The sequence below is a fragment of the Alosa alosa genome, chromosome 15 (genome assembly GCF_017589495.1).
Source record: "Alosa alosa isolate M-15738 ecotype Scorff River chromosome 15, AALO_Geno_1.1, whole genome shotgun sequence".
Classification (NCBI taxonomy): Eukaryota; Metazoa; Chordata; class Actinopteri; order Clupeiformes; family Clupeidae; genus Alosa; species Alosa alosa.
In genome coordinates this window covers 1,602,860-1,624,051 of record NC_063203.1, presented here as the reverse complement: position 1 = coordinate 1,624,051, position 21,192 = coordinate 1,602,860, and the positions used below count along the sequence as shown (strand labels likewise).

The window sequence follows — 21,192 nt, the reverse complement described above, 5'->3', positions numbered from 1 at the left end:
TTAATATAAGATTAATAACACTTGGTTAGAATTCATTTTTTGCAGTGTGAGAGACCATTTAAAGGCTCAGGAACCCTTTGCAGGTGTTTTGGATGAATTAGCTGATTAAATGTGACACTTTGAGCCTACAATATTTGAAGCTGTAAGCCAAAATCATCAAAATCATAACAAATAAAGTAGTTTCACCTTTTAAGTTGCGTTACTGACATAAATGAACTTTTACACGATATTCTAATTTTTCGAGTTTCACCTGTATAGTCTGCTCCGTCCCTTCTTGTATATAGCCTCGGTGTTGCACTTCCAGTCCAGTTTGGAATCAAGGGGTACACCCAGGAATTTGTAGCTTGATGTAGCCCCATGATGGAAACTGTGTTTGTCTTGGCCTTCTCAAAGTCCACTACCATCTCCTTTGTGGTTGTCTAGACTATACATGTATCAAACACTATGAAGATCTGAAATTTCGAACCTATTTTGTAGAGACTTGGAAAATCAATAAATCACTTAACCCATGTGAAAATTAAACATCTAATGTAGCACATACTTTGACCGATCTGAAAAATCAGCACTGATTTGTGTTGTTCTCAGCTAAAACTTTAAGTGCTGTAAAGGAATTGTTCAAATTCCACTGTGGACATCGCTGGGTTAAAAGGTGGTATGCAGATGGGGATGTTTTATGAAATACTGATACCAACCACACTGACAGCATTTCTCAGTCCTACCTGTAAAATTGCTCTTTTCCCAGCATTCCTCTGTGGTCTGGGATGAGCCAGCCTCCATCAGCCAGCTGAACTCCACCAGCTTGACTGAGTGCCTCCCACTTGAAGAAGTGCTTCCATGGAAACTTGAAAGACTTTGCACTACCACTACTGACATGGCACACCTCAGAGGGCACTCCATACATATACAACTGATGGAAGAAAATGCCAGAAGTCACCAGAAAGTAAATATACATACCAGATGCACAGAGCTCATGTACAGCTACCATGTACAGCAATAATGCTCTTAAAGTAGAATCCAAATCTGACTCATACCCTTTCCTCTGAGTGCTGTCTTGGACACTTGTATCCCACAGCGGCTCGGAGTGAGACTCTGGCTACGCCAGATGTCTTTGCAAGGAAGAGGCTTCCTGGAAGAGGTCTGATTGTCTGCCGTTTCTTTCTGATCCTCATGTCCTGCATCTCTCTAGCAAGTTGTATACAATGTAAGGCTTCCTCTAAAGGGGGGAAAACATAAAACAGCATTCATAAAGTCTCTCTCTGTTGCAAGTCTACATACACAGGTCCAACAGAAACCTACTTATCTAGTCTGGGGACCACACAAATCTGAGGGCACATGGATTTGCTCTGGCAGATCCTGTCTGGCCACTCTCCCATTGGTAGTGGTTTCCAAAATCACAACTACTTACTCAGCTTGGTGTGGGCATCACACACAGATGAGGACAGAGGAGAAGGACGGTTGACACCACATTTGAGCACAACAATAAAACGACACAGACAAGTATCTTCTTTGTAACTAAGTAAATAACTGCATTTAAACCATACATTTACAAGAAATATGTGTTCGCTGTACTTCTAAAAGGATTTGGTAAGAGTATAATGTACCAACTTAAGCTTAATTTCACTGCTGGTTATGCCCCCACAAAAACTGACAGGGTCCAGACCAATTCTAAATTGAGAATTGGCTTGGTGTCAGACAGGATGCCATTTAGCACTTAGGTATACAGTAGAATAGAAGTTTGAGTTTAGATTCAGCATGACTAAGGTTACCTGAGGGGCTAGGTGATTTATAACCTTCTGTGTGTACATCTGTGTTTGGTGCCTCATGATTAAGGCCATGCTCAACCTTGTGATTGAGATCATCCCCATCTCTGCAAGGAAGAATCCTGCTGTGACTTAAGTCTGAAAGGGCAGAGCAGTCCTGAATGCAAGCCTCAGCATGAGGGCAAATCTTTTTCATCACAGGAACAAAACCATTGCATTTTTCATGCATCTCAGTATGGTCTTCAGATCCAGCAACAGAGTCAAAGGGACGTTTGCAGTCATTTACTTTCGTTTTGAACGGTGGCACAAAACCCCTCGGTGCTCTATGGGCCAGAGACTTCTCCCCTTTCTGATGTTCAGGATTTGTTTGTTTAATAAAAGGGGGCACAAACACTGGCAACTTTTCCTGCTGTTTGGCATAGGACACAGGAGTAGTCAACTCTGGCTCTTCATTTATCCTCTTTGGTGTCATAGTAGTCCTAAGCCAAACCAGATGACAATATGTTAAGGGAAAAGTTAAGTTTCAAGTATTTGGCAGACAATTTTCTTAAAGGCAAATAGAAAACATTTGAGAAAAAATACTAACAGTAGGCATACATAACAACTTTCAAATAAATCCTACCTATGTGGTTGAGTAATATTTGGCTTTAGTGACACGTTGCATGTTACTGTCCGATCATTCAAAACACCTGGAAAAAGTTATATGTAATTATGGATGAAGCTAGAGAAACAAGAAGCCCTACGATAACAACCAATTACTAAATAATGCATTATACCATTTGGGAAGCTTTTCAAAGGCACAAGGGGTCTCTTTGACTTGTTAAACTCTGTTAGAAGACGTCTTTTCAGAGGTGGCTGATCTGAAGGAGGGACATGATAAAAAAATAATAAAAAAATGAAGCAATCATGACCATGCAATTTCTTTTTTACTAACACTGTGTCCTAACTGCATGCGATGCGAGCAAGTGTCATAGCGACATCAGTTCAATTCCAATGTTCTCAATTGAAATGTTTTGCAATACATTGTTTTGCAGCGTGATGCAGTGCATCGTTCAAACAAAACAGAGCCTGCTACACTCCCTCCCCCTCCCTCCCGTGCAATTGAAACTCTCCTAAACATGCATATTGTCGGTGATTGGCTGGAACATTTTTATAATGTTTTTATGGTCTAGGTTTGACCAAGTTGTTTTTGGAGCCCGGACTGTCCACAAAAGCATTTATAGTGTAGTGTACAGTGTATTCAGGTCACAGGCAGCTAGTGGACGGCAAGGTGATGTTTGCTGTATGTGACAAAACATGTTTTAGCTTAGAAAGGTCATAACATCGCTTAGAGCACCTTAATGGATTTAGTGTGGATAAAGACTACACAAGTCAGATTCTCGCATGCGGTTAGGACACTTTTGCCGTATGTTGTGTCACATGTTGTCTGTTGTGGAGAACTTGAAACAGCTTTGATAGTAAAATTCAATTACAATGACCTTTACATTTTTAAATCTTCAAAAACGTTTCGTACCTTTGGAATCATCATATTCCCAATCCCGTTTTCCACTCCATCTTTTTTCCACATGTGGATTTACTGGACTTGCACCTGATGTCCCATGGAGAGTATCATGAAGATATTCATCCTCCAGTAAGGCCTTGGTGCAAGCGTCAGCTTCCTGTTCAAAGTATCTTTGCTGGGTAGTGGTGCAATTACTCAGACCATCAGACTGAAAGCTCAACCCAGAGGAGTGCCTTTTAGGTGGTCTTGACAAATAGGAAATGTTGCACTGGTTCCTCTCAGAGTCTGGGGGTACTGCAGGCTTCAGGTGTTTTTCTGGTGCAATGTCAAAATTCTTTTTAGGTAGCGTTTCTCCACCACATTTCTCCAACTGCTTATATGCCTCCTTCAAAGCTTTCTTTGATACAGCAACATCTTTACCACTTGCTGTGCTAAATCCAAAAGATATGGTTGAATGTTCTCCACATTTTGTGCCTTCATTTTGGGTCTCTGGTGTGATGTTAGGACTACTCAAAATATTGTTTGCCTCGGAATCAGTATGATAGGAATTCTTTGTGTTTTTTCCACAACTGACAGCAGGAACATGACCACAATCATCAAATATAGCATGAACAGATTTAAGTGTCGTGGCAGACATGGACACAGATTTACCACTTGCTTTGTAAATATTCACACCTCTGTCCTGCAGATCCTTTTGTTCATCATGCTGCAATGCAACACCTATTAAGGGCTTCGAATCTTCTGGTCTTAGGCTTTCATCAAACAGGTGCCTGGCATGTTCGACAGCAATACTGGATACGGACACAAGTTTGCCACTTGCAGTGCTGAACCCACAATGGGTGACTCCTGGATTATGGATTGAATGTTCACTTATACTAATGTCCCCACTTGTTACTAGAACAGATCCAGTTATCATGTCCTCAGAGGTATTACCAAGGAGACTGCCAGCATCTTTATCCAGTCCATTTTTGGGAGCATGTTTAATTTTGATACAGTTTATTTTTGATAATGAATCGCAATCAGTTAATAGCGCTTTCACAGCTTGAACGGACTCTGCTGAAACATATATTCCTTTACCACTTGCTGTGCTGAAACCCAAACAATCTTGCTCACTGTTTCTTTGCACTGGTGGAGGTTCTACTGTAGAACCATTAACCTGTTCTAAGCCTTGTGGCTGTACACATTCATTTAAAAGTTTTTGTGCTTTCTGAAGTGCAGTACTAGACACAGATATAAGTTTCCCATTTGCTGTACTAAATCCAAAGCTTTTTCCGGAATCACTGTGACCTGTGTCTGTTTCGTGTTCCCTTTTTTCTGGCACATCACTATCCATCAACAAATCCACATCCTCCCCAATAGGTTTTCCAGAAATTAAGACTTCAGGATTTTTGGTAACTGGCAGCGTTTTCATTGAAGAGTTTGTAAAATCATTTACATGTTTAACAGCGTCACAATGGCTATTTTCTGCAGTCTCACTCAAAATACTCCTTGCTTTTAACAACGCTTTTTCAGACACAAGCACAGATTTCCCCCTTGCAGTTCTGAAACCAGAGTCTCTTTTGACTGGATTACAACCCATCAAATTGGACTCCAATTGAGTGCCTTGCATTGTTTCTATGTAGGTTGAATTCACTGCACATCCAACACGGTCTGTTAAAGTTGATGCATCCTGGTGGGCTTTTGTAGAAACACATGCAACTTTCTGACTTACTGTCCTGTATCCTTTCCTAGACTTTATATCAACAACTTGAGTTACTGAATTTGCATTCTGTTGATTAGATTCACACTCATATGACTGATGTACCTTATCCAGATGATTCCTGACGTTTGGTAATGCCTCTACAGATACACAATCCATCTTGTTGCCTTCTGTGCTGAGTCCACATGACTGTCCACCAATACCAGCTTTGAGTGTAATCCCTGTAATGGTTGTTTTCAGACTGTGAGGGGCACCAATGCCACACACTGTAGACTCTTCTTGTCCTGTCGGAGCACCACTTAACATTTTTCCATGTTTATGTATTGTGGCATTTACATCACCAAGTTCCTCCTCAAATTCTTTGTGGTCAGAATCAATACAGTGACTCAAAAATGCCTTCGCCTGAAGGAGTGCAGTTTCAGACACAAGCACCTTCCTGCCTCCCGCGGTTCTGAATCCACAGAGGTTTTCCCCTGAGCAAGAAATGGCTGAATTGAGTGCTACACTGAAGTTCATCTTCAATATAGTTTTACCAAAAATACTTTCATCCCCAGACATACTAGTTCTACTGAGGGCAGCTTTGGGTTCTTCCTTAATGCAAGAATCACTATCAAAACTACAGTTGTCCAATGACTTACTTCTCCCAGAGGTGTCTATGAACTCTGGATTCCTGACCATGGATTTTTGATTGTTTATCATTCCAGCACAGCTGTTCTGACTTCTACCTAAATCATTGCCCTGCACATTTACTACATTTTCCACTGAAGTGTTTAAATCAGTCTTAAAGTCTGACTGTGATATTTTACCTACTGACATATTTTCAACATTGATATGTAAAACATTATTTAATTTAACACCATCTCTTTGCACTGACTTATGATGTTCTATGTCATTGCTAAAACTATCATCAAAGTTGATGCCTGTCAGAATATCTGGGTCCCACTCTCTCTCCCCTGCCTGCTGAGCAGATTCCTGGGGTTTGCTAGAGTTCACCTTGGCTGGTTTGACTTGTGTGAACTCACACTGGCTGTTTGCATCCTCTAGCAGGCTGCAGAGCTCAGACACGTCTGCTTTTTGTGATGCCGTTAAGGCTGAGCAAGCATCAGCTGAACTGAGAGGAAGTACCAGCAGAGGTGATATGCTCTTCACATCAAAGTCTGACTCAAGGACCTGTGGTTTTCCACTAACCTCTTTTAACTGGACTCCAATGAGGTTATTATCTATTGAGGATTCATCTTCTAATTCCTTGAACATTTTCTTGGCTTTCCAGAGACTCGATGAAGAAACATTTATTCTTCTATCTGTGGCAGTTTTGAAACCACACACATCCAAAGGGTAATGAGGAGTACTGCTCTTCTGAGTTGCTATTCTTCTGTCGGGTGGGAGTCTAGTGTTCTTCTGCCCTGGGCAGAGCACATGGTTACTCTTTCTACAATCCTGAGTGCCTTCAGTGTTGTCTGATCCGTCTCTGTTGTGTAGGGCAGTAGAGTCTGTGAGATCAGTTCCAGCAAATGCATCCAGTAAGTCTTTTGCCACATTTACAGCTTCCTGTGAAATACATATAGTCTTACTATTGGCCGTTTTGAAACCAGAAAAAGCTTGGCTTTGAGACGCTGTGAAACACCTGGATGCTTCATATCCTGTAGTGGAATGACCATCACTGGAGGTTGTGTTGTTGTTGTGGTTGTTACTTATATCAAGCTGTGACAGAAAGGCATTCTGTCCAGTGATGGAAGAGCCATTTTGCTCATCAAATGTGTCAGTCTGGCGTTCACACAGTGGCTGAGCTCCAGCATCCATGTTCATCACTGGAGGAGGATTTGGGGAGCTTTGGCCCTGCACTACTTCCTCATGCTTCACAAATGATGTGCTTGGGCAGACCTCTTGACCAAAATCTACTGCAAATGCCTTGCACAGCTGCGACATGTCAACATCTTTTTCAAAAATTGTAGAGTTACAAACTTGGCTTCTGCTTCTGTGTGTATTTGGTGTTTGCTGTTGTGTTGGCACAGTTTGATACTGATGAAGAGGTTTGTTAAACCGCTGCCTGACATCTTGACTTGAGTTTCCTGCAGGGTAAATAAACTTCTTGGGTTTCCTACATGAGGGAGGTGCACATGAGACAGGTGCACATGAGGCATCCAGTGTGGAAACTTGAGGTGCATTCAGCTGCATGTCTGACAGGGATTCCTGCCCATCTATAACCTGCAATAAAGATGTCTGCAGATTATGCTGAGAGGCATCATCCTGCTTTTGATGCTGCATATGCTGTGGAGTTTGCTGGTCAGTAGATGAATCACCTGCGCGAACCTGCTCTATATTTGAACCTGAAATCTCAGACAAGCTTAATGGAGTCCACTGTGTAATTTCATAGTCTCTCTTCTTCAGGGGATAGCTGATCTCTCCTGGCTTGGCGAGATCACTGAAAGGCAAGTCTGGCTTTGTACCTCCAGCCAGCTTTCTGTGAGCCACTGTAGCGTCTAGAGCCTGAGGATCTTCTTGTAATGCAGAGGTTAACCTCCTCTCCACCTGCTCTCTGGTCCTCACCCTTTGCAGGGATGACTTCCTGCTCGTGAAGAGGAAGGAAAGGACATCTTCAGTGCCATCAAGAACACGTTCCACCGTTGTTCGCAGTTCTCCATCATCTATGGCATCCGGAACCCTCTGTTTCCACCCACAGCTGACATAATTATCTTCCTCTGGAGAGCAGTCAATCTTCTTTTCTACAAACAGATAATGAGTTATACAGGAAATTTGCAGCTACACCTATGTACCTACACATTTACAATTTAGCAAATTACCAACTAGTTAAAAACGGTGTGGGGTGGGGGATTAATCAACCCCTTAACACTAAGTTAGTCACCTTTAGCCTCCTCAATGAATGGCCTGCCCGCTTCTGATGTTTCCAAGATATCATCTTTGAAGACGGGAGGAAAAAGCTGCCGCACAAACTAGAAGAGAAAAAAAGATTAATCCTCACATCTATCGAGTACTTCAAAACGGCTTGCATTTTTTTTGGTTACGACTAGTGTCGTGTGTGGGGCAAAATGTGGACCTGTCGGGCCGTGTGTGCTGTACAAGTCTACAGTTCTATGCAAAGTGTCTATCATAATGCTATCCTGTACTGCATTTTGTCTTTAAACCGAATGATTAAAGGATTTCATATTGAGGCATATAGTGTAACTTATGTAATGCAAACTTATTTAAATAAGAAACAGAAACCAATTTTATAAGAATTAGACCTGAATTCATGATGTATCCTGTGTGTAGATTGAATCTAATGTATGTATGCAATTATATCTTGTTTTATATTTTTTTTGTATTCATTGTATCCAGCACGCCGTAAAATGTCTTGGACTTGACTCCATTGTATCTGGAATACTGCAAACGGGAATAATCACTCAAAGTTAACCAAATATTTCTTTATTAGGGCAGGGCAGGCATATTTCTCTTTTAAACGCATACAAGTTCAACTAAATGAAAGAAAATGACCCACAGACAGGGCCATAGGCATATGTAAAACTGAACTGAAAAAAAAAAATTGCCTAAACACTCTGCTGCAATATCAGCAGTCCAAATAGTCTTGATCAGATTTCCCGGGAATCCCGTCCCGACACCCTAACATGTGCCTGACTCTTTTCATACTTCTCTTTACTCTTTCGTTTCGCCTCATCCAATCCTCATCGTACCACCTGCAAGCGACGTCCGCAGAAACTCTGGGTTCAGGAGAAGCCAAGGATCCTCGCTAGATCGTACAGCGTGACATGAACTTATCATTTTCTATCCCTTATTTCCTTAAACTCCTTTTCCAATGTTGTTTTACTACTTAGGTCAATTTAGGTTAGCTTATTGTGCCTCCTAGCCTGGCGGGCCATCCTATATCCAAAGATTGTTAAGGCGGAGCAAGATATTTCATCAGGAGCCACTTCCGGGAACTCGGATCGCATCGGGGGTCATAATCCCCTTTATGCAGAGCAGAGGCAGCTTACTGCTCCATTGAAGTCTATGGGCATAGCTCAGAATTTTACCACATATGCTAAGGTCTTGGTTCTATAGAGTTAGGAATGTGAATTTCGGGCACGTTTTCATGATCCTCAAACCCTTATGAACATTTCAGGTACATTTTTACGACTTTATATCAGGTGTGCGCCGGTTATTTATGCCGCTGCTGTTGGTCGGTTGCAACGTACGCTCATCAATACGTCATCGACACGCCTCTTTATGCAGACAGGATTCGATCCCCATTTCGCGACCCTTGACATGAACTACGACGAAGTATCTTGGTCCGCCTTCAATCTTTGCTATATCATTGAAATGTATAGGGAGGGAAAGTAATCTCATCGCCATCTAGTGGTTGCGTTCCTAGAGTTTAGCGGAGTGGATGGGATTTTTTTTTAGAAAAAATATATCTCGGTGCACATTGGGATCTTAATTTAATGCCTTCCATGTGTTAGGCACTGGGGTCACCTCTATTGCTTCAAGTGGCCATACCTTATTTTTAGGATCAGTTGAATTGTTTTGAGTTTTTGTCGTATATGGTGATAATGAACTACAGTTACATGTGACGTCACAGATTTGGGCGCTTAATCTCTAACTGATCAATACTGGCAATTTGCTTAACTGGCTTAGTGTAAGTAAGTGTTAAGTGTCAATGCTAACCAGGCTAATAAACAAACCATACTACCGTGAGTAACGTCGAAGGGTAAAGTCACGTGACTTCTTTTGTAGTTCGTTCATGAAACAAAAGGAGCAATTTCGATTTTTTAAAATAAAAAAAATAGGGTCTGGCATTTTCACAGTTAGAAGATTATTACGGCATAGACACTGAAAAATATTTTTGGTGGATAACATCGCTGATTTGGCTGCACAATATTTTTTTAAAAATAGGTCTATGGGACTTAACATTGGAGCTGCTCTTCGATAAGAACGCAACCACTTGCGGCGCTGGTTTTCACTTTCCCTCCCTATAGTCTGGAATCAAACCATTCACCTCGCTTAATCCAAGGGGTGGGCAGAGAATTGTCTTTCAAACTGCCTAGGCATGCAATAGGCCAGCGCTACGACCATATCCGTATCCGGTCGGCAAAACGGTAAATACATTCTTCTTCGAAAGGAATGACTTAAGTGCATTGTGTTGCTCAACTTTCAAAGAAAAGTCCAACTCCTCCAAAGTTGACGCCAACGCCGATTCAAACAACCGCTCTTCGTTCGCCATAGCCACCTTCCTTGTTGTTCACCGTCGCAGGACTGTAGATATCCTGTTAAGCCCGCCTTAAGACTCTCTAACAAAATAGAGCGCTGTGATTGGATGACGTCCACGCGTCAGCCAATAGAAATCCCTATGGTTTGATACTAGACGTACAGGCTGAGCAAATTAATTTGCCGCAGCTAGGTTGGGTCTAGATTCCTTTTATTCCGAAATCAATTTTATCCTATATAAACTTTTCACTATATACAATAACCATATGATCTGGTGTTCTGATTCCCATTAATATGGGACAAGGGTTTTTCTATGATTAAAATCTAGTGTTTGGTTGTGGTGATTCTGCAGATCATCAAAATGAAACCAATGATTGTGCCAACTTTTATAACCCGTGTCCTCAGACAATCTGAGATCAAACATCTCTGAGCCTAAGCTACCTGTCGAGACCTACAGTGCCACTTGTGAATGAAACAGAACTACCTGAAGCTCAATAGCAGTGAGACTGAGCTGCTAGTGGTTGGCTCCAAATCAGCTCGTGCTAAGATCCTTTCACCCTGTAGATGGCAGCACCATCCCTTGCTCCAACCAGGTCAAGAGCCTTGGGGCCAGATGTACGTACATTTGCGAACGTAGCGTTATCAGAGTCATGGACAAACCACTGTCAGACCCAAGTTTAACGTTGTATTTATCAATCTTTCAATCCATAGTGTAAACTGCACTTTCTCTGCCTTTCTCCACCCATAAACGCCATTTACGAACGTCCACAACTGAACGGCAGAGCCTACATACAACGCAGTTGAATGAAGTTAACTGATGACAACATTAAAAAGAATCAAACGTTTAGCGATCATGAAATAATACCATACATGATAAGATGTCAACAAGCAGGGAGATAATGAAGTTCAGTAGTTCTACTCAAACTACTTGTGCATGTAAGCTATGGAAAATTGGTCAAATCTAGCAAGTAGGAAAGTTTAAGTCAGTGGTCCCCAAACTACGGCCCACCACCTCATTTTGGGTGGCCACCCAAAACATGTCCGTGGTATATAGCATCTGGCCCGCACGGGAGTATGACATCGTCAAACTAAAACCTCCGTAATTTCCCCCATTCATTCTCAATGGCGAGTCTTAACAGTGCACATGGCAAGGCAAGGCAAGGCAGATTTATTTATATAGCACATTTTCATACCAGGGCAATTCAAAGTGCTTCACACGCAAAAATAAAAAATAAAAAATGGGAAAGTGCATTTATACTCTAAAAATGTACATAATAAAAAAATAAAAAAAAAGTACAAAAATAGAGTTTTAATTGTATATTGTAATACTCTTTTTGTCCACTGGTTGTTTTGCCGCTGTTTCTATATAGTACCTGCAATCAATACAAGAGGCCTATGCTGACTGCATCAGTGCTCAAAGTATTCTAAAAGTTTATCAATTAATTGTTAATAACTGACTAACTTCTATTCAAGTCATATTTCTGGGACTTTCTGGGATAATTATTTTTATTTTTATTCACTCGTTCAAAAGAGTTCACAAAGTTCTCATCAGGTGAGTGAAAGTTAGAATGGTGGTCATTTCAGATTTTTTTGCCAGCACTTCATAAAACTCTCATAGTTTGAGAACTTTAAATTATTTTTAGGATACTGTATTGCTTGTTCACAACTTGAGCTGTGTATGCAAAGACACAGAGTTCAGAGTTCACACATTTTTGAATAAAATACTTTTGGGACTCCCTGCTAATACTTTTGGGAATGCTAAAGTCTTTTTTTTAATATTATTTTATTTGAGCAACATTTTACACTGATATGGCATGATGGCAACATAAACACAGCTAGCAATAGTATTAAATTGCAGTAGCCTACTGTATGATTACCGTATTTTCCGGACTATAAGTCGCATCAGTCAAAAAATGCATCATGAACAGGAAAAAACCATATATAAGTCGCACGGGACTATAAGTCGCATTTATTTAGAAAAGTATTTCACAAAATCCAAAACCAAAAACAGAGACTATGTAACTGGATTATTGAGGCCAAAAAGATTAATGTTAATGAAGACGAAGGAGTGAAGGCAGCCAAGAGGAGGGCAAGGTAATTGCAAAGCAAAAAATTCACTGAAAGAAAATGCAATGTGGTACACCAAAATGTATTTAAAATGCGGAGAATACATGCAATCAAGCATTTTGGGCAATGTGGAGTCACAAGCTGGCAGCAGATTAAATACTCATAATAGAGAAAAAGACGGTTTTAAAAGGACGTGACCGAAGCTAAGGCAAGCCAGGCAATAGGCCTATAGGCCCGACGGTAATTGTAAAGCAATTTACAAAAGATTCACTGAACAAAAATGCTGATGTGGTACATGAAAATGTGGAGAATGCAATGCAATCAAGCATTTTGGACGATGTGGAGATACAAGCCGGCAGCAGAATAAATGCTTGAGAGAGAAAAAAATGTGTTTTAAAAGGACGTGCAGACCGAAGCTGCAGCAAGCAGGTGATATTTAGAAATTTATTTCACAAAATCCAAGACTAAGAACAGACAGACTGGACACATTGATGCCAAAATATTGAGAAATCTACAGGGAATGTTGAAGATGAAGGTGTGAATAGTGGCAAGAGGCAAGCCGAAGGCTGCTGACAAGGGCCCGACGCTATTGTAAAGCAATTTACAAAAGATTCACTGAACAAAAATGCTGATGTGGTACATGAAAATTTAGCTAAAAATGTGGAGAATGCAATGCAATCAAGCATGTTGGACGATATTTTGGCACAAGCTGACAACAGAACAAATACTCGCTGGCCGCCACCGAGGGAGCATGAGAAAAAAAGATGCGCATTTAAAACCAGGGCCTAAATTTCAGCGCGGGATTGCAGGGTATTGCGCATAAATTATTACTAAGTATTGAGCATACTAATAAAAGTCCCGCAACTCTAACCACGAGAAATTCCCACACATTTTACAGCACTGTCTGATGTTAATCTAATAATGGAGCGGCCTGAATGCGGGACTATTGACTGGACGGACCAACTCTGACTTCAATTGAACCCCATACAGAGACACACGCGCGCGCGCGCGCGCGCAGGACCACTTTGGAGGTGTCTCTCTCTCTCTCTCTCTCCGTCATTGTCACCACTAAAGTCAAATTATAGCTTAGCCTAGGTGCTTCTACACCAACCGCTATCGACAGGAAAGAACAAAAAAAGTTTAGCGATCAGGAACCGTCAGGAATTTTGCAAACACAGGTGCATGACAGCACATAATATAACGCGAGAGAACATGGATGTGTTCTCCATTTGAGGAACGTTATAATCGATTGCGCACGTGAACAGACAGCTACAGACACAGAGAGCATAGTAGGCCTACTTTCGCTTTCTGTGCATATTCACGTGAAAGATAATTGGTAGCAAAACAGCGATCAAATATTACATGGCAGTGAGTTTTGTTTTCAAATGTTTTCATGCATGTCTAGATAACGGGTGAGGAATGTTTAGGGGACAGACTATCGTAAATCCTCAAATTATGTCTGGGCAAAGCACAGCACCTTGGACCATGGCTTGTAGGCTATTCGAGTCAGCTATAGGCCTTTATTTCTTGCGTTTTACTGTGAGACATATGCCTATACTTTTCGTTATAGGAGCGGCATACCGGTAGGCCATCAATGGCAATGGTTCATTAAGTTTCATGTATGAAAGAGTGTCGGATTTCCATCCGCTTTATTATGTAGATAAGGCATCCGCTTTCATTCATTCATGGAACGTGTGCTGTGCTGCAAGGGAAACCTTATTCCATATAGCCAAAGAGGTCTAAGATGGACTAAATTTAATTATTTTATAAATTATGCATGATTGACTTTTTTATATAAAATTCATAGGCTGATACCTGGCAGCAACAATTGTGTTTAAATGTAGGTTATTGCTTCAGCCTCTAGCTCAGAAAGAGGCTGCGTGCGTGACTGGTAGCTTGAGAGCAGGAGGATGACTTTTCATTGGCAACAATATTAAACCAACCAACAATATACATTATTAAGAAGAGCTCTTTTATGAGTTAAATTGAAGCAAAATTATACTGGCTTTTATTTGTCCGAATCTGAGGTCCGCTATGAATAGAATCCCGCCATAATTTGAGCATTTAAGTATGCACGTGTGTTTCAGGCATAGCAAGCACTAATCTCTGACTGAAAGTGCACAGGACTTGTGCATTTGAGAGCGCTCTCTCGAGGCTGTAGACACTAATGTTTCATGTAGGGTTCATGTCAGTTCATATAAATTAACATTTAAAAACATGTTCAATTATATAATCTTTTTCATATATAAGTTGCACCTGACTACAAGTCGCAGGACCAGCCAAACTATGAAAAAAAGTGCGACTTATAGTCCGGAAAATACGGTAAATGTAATGGAATATTCAACTAAGGTAGACTGCTGTTGTTCACAGCACTAAGCTATTTATGGTTACTGATATACTTCGAGTCTCTGGCCCTCTCTTAGAGCCAGGCATAGTGAGCTGGCCCTCGGAAGAAAAAGTTTGGGGACCACTGGTTTAAGTGAATGACGTGAAAGTGAAAATAAGACATTCGAAAGGCCAACGACAGTAAAGGTTGCTTTTGATGGTACAAATACTTACAAAACTGGTGCTCTAAATAGCGATTCTGTTGTCTTTGAAAAGTTCTCTTACTGACGCATTGAACTGCAATTTGGATTAACACCTGCTTTTACAAGGTGGAAGTATTTAGGCGCAGAATAGACGTGCGCTTTCAGGAGCAGTCTTTGTACATACCGCGGAATACATAATTAGGCGCTCTTCACGCTTCCCCTCCCATCTTTTTACGCTAAACTCCCACTTTCCCCTGGACCCTCCCATGAATGCATATGCATGACACGAAAAAGGCAATTAGCCATTTTCAGCTCCCGCGACAAGCAGTTTGCGCATTTACACCATTGCGGCCTGTTTGTACATACCTCGCAATGATTTTACATGCACATTGTGAAACAAATACGCCTGAAGTGGGCGCAAAAGCGCAAAACCAGTACATCTGGCCCTTGGAGTCATACTGGACAATACACTTTCCTTTAGTGCACACATAAACATATGTCTCGAAGTGCCTTTTTCCTCTAAGGTACATTGCATGGCTTCGCCCAGAGTGTAGAAGTCCTTGTAAATACGTATGTGACATCCTGCCTTGACTACTGTAATTCCATCTTGTCTGGAATCCCTAATAAGCTACTCCATCGGCTCCAACTGATTCAGAATTCTGCAGCAAGGACTATAATAGGCTCCAAATCCACTAGCCATGTAACACCATTGCTTATGCAACTGCACTGGCTTCCAGTTGCCTACAGAATATGTTTCAAAGTCCTGCTCCTGGGCATACAAGGCCCTACACAATTATACCCCCACCTACCTCACTGATCTCCTGGAAGTTTACACCCCTGCCCGCTCACTGAGATTTTCCTCAGCAGGCCTACTGCATGTCCCTAGTGTGAACCTCAGCACCCTGGGAGAGTGGGCTTTCAGCTACATCGCCCCCAAGCTGTGGAATACACTGCCAGACTAAACTGCGACTCAATTACCGACTTTAAAAACAGACTTAAAATCTCTTTAAGATGGCTTATGGAATGGACTGACTGACTTTTACTTTTTATTTTTCATGTTATGAGATGACTATAATTTTAACAACCTTTTTGTTTGTGAAGTGATCTTAGGGGTCATAAAAGGCGCTTTAAAGGAACCGTATGTAAGACTGTGGCCAAAACTGGTACTGCAATCTATTTCAAAATACTGTAGATCGGTGTATCCCCCTCCTCCCTGACTGGCAGAGCTGGCAACCCGGATGCCGAAACACTACTGACTTCGTGATTAGTAGATAGGTGGAGGGTGGCGCATCAGGCCAAAACACAACATGACATCCAACATCAGTTGAGGGCTGCAACTTCACTTTTTAAATGACAATATCCTGGCCTTACTACTGTTGTCAGTGAAGTATTTGAAATGAACATGATTTCTTAATGTCTAGTGACATATCAGGGCCATTTTATGATTAATTGAAATACATTTCTTACATACGGTTCCTTTAAATAAAATGTATTATTATTATTATTATTATTATTATGAAAAAGTATGTAAACCCATGCTAAAGTTAAGTAAAAAAAGCAATAAAAAAAAAAAAAAAACCTATTTTTTTAATTACGAAACTATACACTTTAACACACCTTATATGTGATTTTGGGAACTCTGTGATGAATGGAAATGAAATATATGACGATCGAAAACTCGCTTTGGGTTGAATCAGTGACACATGCACGTCAGGTCAAAACCAAGCCATTTTCGTGGGTTTATCACTAGGTGGCAGTCTCGCCAGGTCTCGCTAGGTCACTTCCCAGAAACTTTACAGGCAACACTTACTGGCAAAACTAGCCACTGTTTAGCTTGGGATTTCTTAGGAACAGAGGCATGTAGAAATAAACGGTTTGTACCCACTGAGAGCTTAAAGTCTCACCTTTCAAACAAGCCATAGTATGTGTCCATAGCTATAACATAGAATACGCTGTGGCTCTACAAAAATCGTCAACAATGATCAAGATTGCTGGCACTCTGGGCCAAAGCTTCCGAAAACAGCGCGGCATTCAATGAGTTAATGAAGCCCTATGCAGGTCTGGTTATTCCAGTTTCTGTTTCTGGGTTTTCGCCTGATTTGGGCTCGCATTATTCACGACATAGCTCCCCCTGCAGCTTAGTTAGCAAGTGACTGCTACACTAAACAGTGGGGCAGCTGTGGCCCACTGGTTAGCACTCTGGACTTGTAACCGGAGGGTTGCTGGTTCGAGCCCCGATCAGTGGGCCACAGCTGAAGTGCCCTTGAGCAAGGCACCTAACCCCTCACTGCTCCCCTCGCCGTGGTTGCAGGCAGCTCACTGCGCCGGGATTAGTGTGTGCTTCACCTCACTGTGTGCTGTGTTTCACTAATTCACGGATTGGGTTAAATGCAGAGACCAAATTTCCCTCACGGGATCAAAAGAGTATATATACTTATATACTATACTAAACCCCCACTAGCTAGCATCAATAAACCAAGCTAAACACATAGGGCTCACAATAAAACGGTCGAGCAAACACATTGTTCAAGAGACTATCAAATCACATTACAAAAACGAAGTTCACCCAAGGGTAGGCTACTTACAATTTCAACAGCAACAAAGCCAAGTCAGAGTCCGTTTTGCAGTCTTCTTAGAAACTACAATCTGACTACATTTTCGAGTATTTCCGCCGAGTTACATCCGGATGTGTTCAGACCGTGACCAGAAAGTTGCATATTCGAGAAGCACTAGGGGGAGACGAAGCACCCACCTGAAATTGTTGCATAGGGCCTCTTTAATTAAAAAAAGAGGAAAATCCAACATTTAAACCTTCATCTCTCGTTGCAAATCAAACCAGCTATTAGGCTAACTGAAATAAAACCATGCCAATCTCTAGGTATGGTGAAGGGTATGTGATGATGTGGGGCAAGAATACTTTTCAAGAAAGTAATGGCCAGAAATGGCCTCCAAGATAAGGCATTTTTAAGAGTGTAAAAAGTTTACAAAATGAAAGGTGACAAAATGTATGAAAACAGGTCTTAGTTTTGGGACGTAAATATTAAGTAAACAAACTTGGAGCAAAATTTGAGACATTGCAACAATCATTTTCCTGGATTTTGTCTGATTTGACACGGAATGACCCAAAGAGTTCACTAAAAAGTTTAATGTACCTGTTGGCCACACCCTCTTACAAATGTCTCAATTAAGAATTGGTCTGGTGTTTGTAAGGCTAGTTTCATGCAGCTTATAGATAAACTCATGTAATAGACATTAGGTATATTACACACCAAGGTATTGCTGGTCACTAGTGAAGACAGACTAGGGGCTGCACAATTATTGCAATCGCAATATGAACCAGCGTAATTACCTATTCGCAAAAGCTACAAATAATCGTACACAGTTCATTTTGTCACATTTCTGACTTTTATATTAATTTCATCCTCCTTGACTATGACACTTCAGTTTGGTGGGTGTGTGTAGTGTGTGAGGGGCACAGAAATTCTGATTGGTGAGCTTCATAGTCGGTCGGGGATGCTGTGCTTTTCGTGCATCAGGCGTGCTCACCATTCAGGGGTGGCACAAATTAAACAGATATTTTGAATATTTAACGGAATCAATTCATTGACATTCAAAAATCATATCGCAAATCACAATCACAATATCCGTCTGAAAAATTGCAATTATAAGATATTACTAAGATATTTTCCCCAAATCGTGTAACCCTAAGACAGACAGTGAATTATCAACACTAATAAACCGTAGTGCACCACTCATAAATCACCAATTCAATTTTAGGATACTTACAACTATCCTTTCTGCAGAAGTCTTGACAGCTGAGCTTGGTTCTTGTCTCTTAGCTGCACCAAAGTGAAGAAGAGATGAAAAATGCAGCAAATATAAATAAATATATTAATAAAACTTAAAAATTGTTTATACACTCTTACATAAAATGAGGGTTGGTGTCAGAGATGATGGGGTGTTAAAAGAACTGCTCCAGGACAGGTCGGGATTAATCTGGGCACCAAGGCTTTCTGAAATTCGCTGTGCAACTTCAGACTTAAATACAAAACACAAAAACAGGGCTGTTGGCATTTCAAGAGAGCAATGCAACATGATATATAGTATTATACATGGGAAAACAGATGTCTTCTTTACCGAAAATCTTTTAGGCGTTTCCACTTGTTCTGCAACATACAAAATAGGATCAAAACCAATACAAAATGTTGTATTTTGTATATTTGACAAAAGTAAACACAGCTCTGCACACCTCACTAACTGAAAGAAGACATCAAAGCTTACCATGGACTATTTTTAGTTCAGTACTTCTTTGGTGATTGAAAGGCCCACTACATGACAAGCAGAGAAACAGAAATGATCTTTGAATTTTGAAGAATGTTACAATGATTTCTTTAGTGATCCATTCACATACATACCTCTCTTTTTCTGATCCAAATGGGCACAGGCTAGACTCCTTCAATAACAAGACCTGTGCAGATGCAGGTGTTCCTGATATAACACAGAAGATAAAAGTTGTTGATCAAAGTTGAATTGTTGGTTGAAGTTGTCCATAAACAACCAAACAAAGTGTTTACAGCTAGGGCTGCACGATATCCAGAAAGTTTGGTCTTTGGCTTTGGATTTGATTTCATAGCGATTTCATTACGCTAAAAATAAGAATCTTCACATCTGAGCCCCTTCGTTTTTCTTCTATGTTCTACCCTTCTACTCGTAGACCTGATACTGACTGATATTAAGATTACCCATAACTGTCAAATACTTTTCTTTTAGAAGATAGCGGACCATCAGTAATCTGTGGAAGCCACAGGGCTATAAAAAGACAAATTCAATCATTTTGAGCGGCCATGAAAATGTATTAGTTACCTTTCGTCAAGAATTCTGGAGAATCTAGTGGTGGCTTGTGGAGGAGCTTGGGTGTAGATGTCTGACTAGCCAAAAACATTTCTGCTTTAATCCCTGGAGGTTTAAAGGCGATGTCATGGCTTGATGGTCCAGTTGCCATGGATTCTCCCACATCTGTTTCATCTTTTCTTGATGCTTTCACAGTCAATTCCTCAAACCAATTAGGGGCCAGGGGCCCCAAATCTGACATTAAAATAAGAATCACTTTAAGCAAGAAACGGCAATAACTGTTATCTTAATAATTGCACAGAGCAGACAAGATCTTACCTGTTTTGGTGTCCCATATACATGCTTCAAACATGCTTATGGCCTGCTTTTGACTGCAGGTCAATGTCTCTATTATAACATTTGATCTGTGGAATATAAGGTTAGATGTCTGTCAAAACATTAGCCTGGCGAGCCAGACCCACATTAAAATGTAGGGTCTGGGCACTCACCGTTCGCAGTGCTCAGTCCGAGGGGCGGGATAATCAGTTGTCTTTCAAATTCCCTCTGCACGCAATAGGATATTTGTTTTCAAGTAGCAGGGAATTCAAGCCAAACCGTTACAACTCTGCCATCAATCATTATGTTAAGCCCACCAAACGACTCTATACACGATTTCAATGTCCTGATTAAGTTTCGATTTCTGGAGCTCACAAGCCAACGGAGAGTTGCTAGACTAGCCCTGGCAGCAAATGTAATTTGCTGCCGCTAGGGGCGCGTCTAGATTTAGCGAACAGCTGAAGCAGCAAGAGACAGAAAGAGGTAAAGCTGTTGGAAAGGAGGACAGCAACTAACATGTTGTTGGAGAGTGTGAGAGAGAGGTGTGTGTGAGTGAGTGATTGTGTGTGTGTACGTGTGAGAGATGTGTGCGTGTACGTGTGAGAGATGTGTGCGTGTACGTGTGAGAGATGTGTGCGTGTGTGTGTGTGAGAGAGAGGTGTGTGTGAGTGAGTGAGTTGTGTGTGTGTACATGTGAGAGAGATATGTGTGTGTGTGTGTGTGTGTGTGTGTGTGTGTGTGTGTGTGTGTGTACACGTGTGTACGTGTAAGAGAGATGTGTGTGGGTGAGTGAGACCTGTCTGACTTTCTGATCCTTTTACCCTTTCTGCTCTTAACACTCACATATGGAAGGCTTACAGACTTCAGCTGATGCTGGCTATGCAAGAGTCTATCAAACCTGATTTAACAGAGATCTTTGCACTTTGTGCTCTGAAATTCCTTTCAAATGGCTGTAGAGCAATGTCTAGAGCAGCTAGCTGAGCAGGCTAAGCACACTAATAAGCATGAATTGATGTGTATTTGACAATTTTGAGCATTTAAGGGCATGCTTTCTTGCTAAAGAGATCACTCATCGCCCTAATAATTGTTGTATAATGTTATATTGTGTATGTGCACCACTTTGGCACACTACCTTGTAGAATACATCTGCTTTTTATCTATGCTACCAGAATACCAGAAATGTAAGGTTTATGGACAAAACACTAAATTTGACCTTTTCTGAATTTGACCTTTGATTAGGGTCACTAAAACTTTCAAGAAAAAAATGGAGAC

The 21,192-nt window shown here is 41.0% G+C and overlaps 1 protein-coding gene across 3 annotated transcripts in view; it reads right to left on the bottom strand.

Annotated features, from left to right (window-relative positions):
* The window catches only part of brca2 (BRCA2 DNA repair associated), a 44,879-nt gene that overhangs the window by 22,746 nt on the left and 941 nt on the right, over window positions 1–21,192 (bottom strand). For all 3 annotated transcript variants that reach the window (XM_048263939.1, XM_048263940.1, XM_048263937.1), the window contains exons 2-15: window positions 19,924–20,009; window positions 19,618–19,839; window positions 19,170–19,242; window positions 19,036–19,082; window positions 18,892–18,920; window positions 18,681–18,792; window positions 18,541–18,593; window positions 7,824–7,911; window positions 3,274–7,683; window positions 2,537–2,620; window positions 2,383–2,449; window positions 1,767–2,239; window positions 1,032–1,213; window positions 720–907 (exon numbers count right to left, since the gene is read on the bottom strand). In XM_048263939.1, the coding sequence (XP_048119896.1) occupies window positions 720–907; window positions 1,032–1,213; window positions 1,767–2,239; window positions 2,383–2,449; window positions 2,537–2,620; window positions 3,274–7,683; window positions 7,824–7,911; window positions 18,541–18,593; window positions 18,681–18,792; window positions 18,892–18,920; window positions 19,036–19,082; window positions 19,170–19,242; window positions 19,618–19,839; window positions 19,924–19,957 (6,062 nt within the window). In that variant the 5' untranslated portion in view covers window positions 19,958–20,009. The remainder of the gene's footprint in view (window positions 1–719; window positions 908–1,031; window positions 1,214–1,766; window positions 2,240–2,382; window positions 2,450–2,536; window positions 2,621–3,273; window positions 7,684–7,823; window positions 7,912–18,540; window positions 18,594–18,680; window positions 18,793–18,891; window positions 18,921–19,035; window positions 19,083–19,169; window positions 19,243–19,617; window positions 19,840–19,923; window positions 20,010–21,192) is intronic.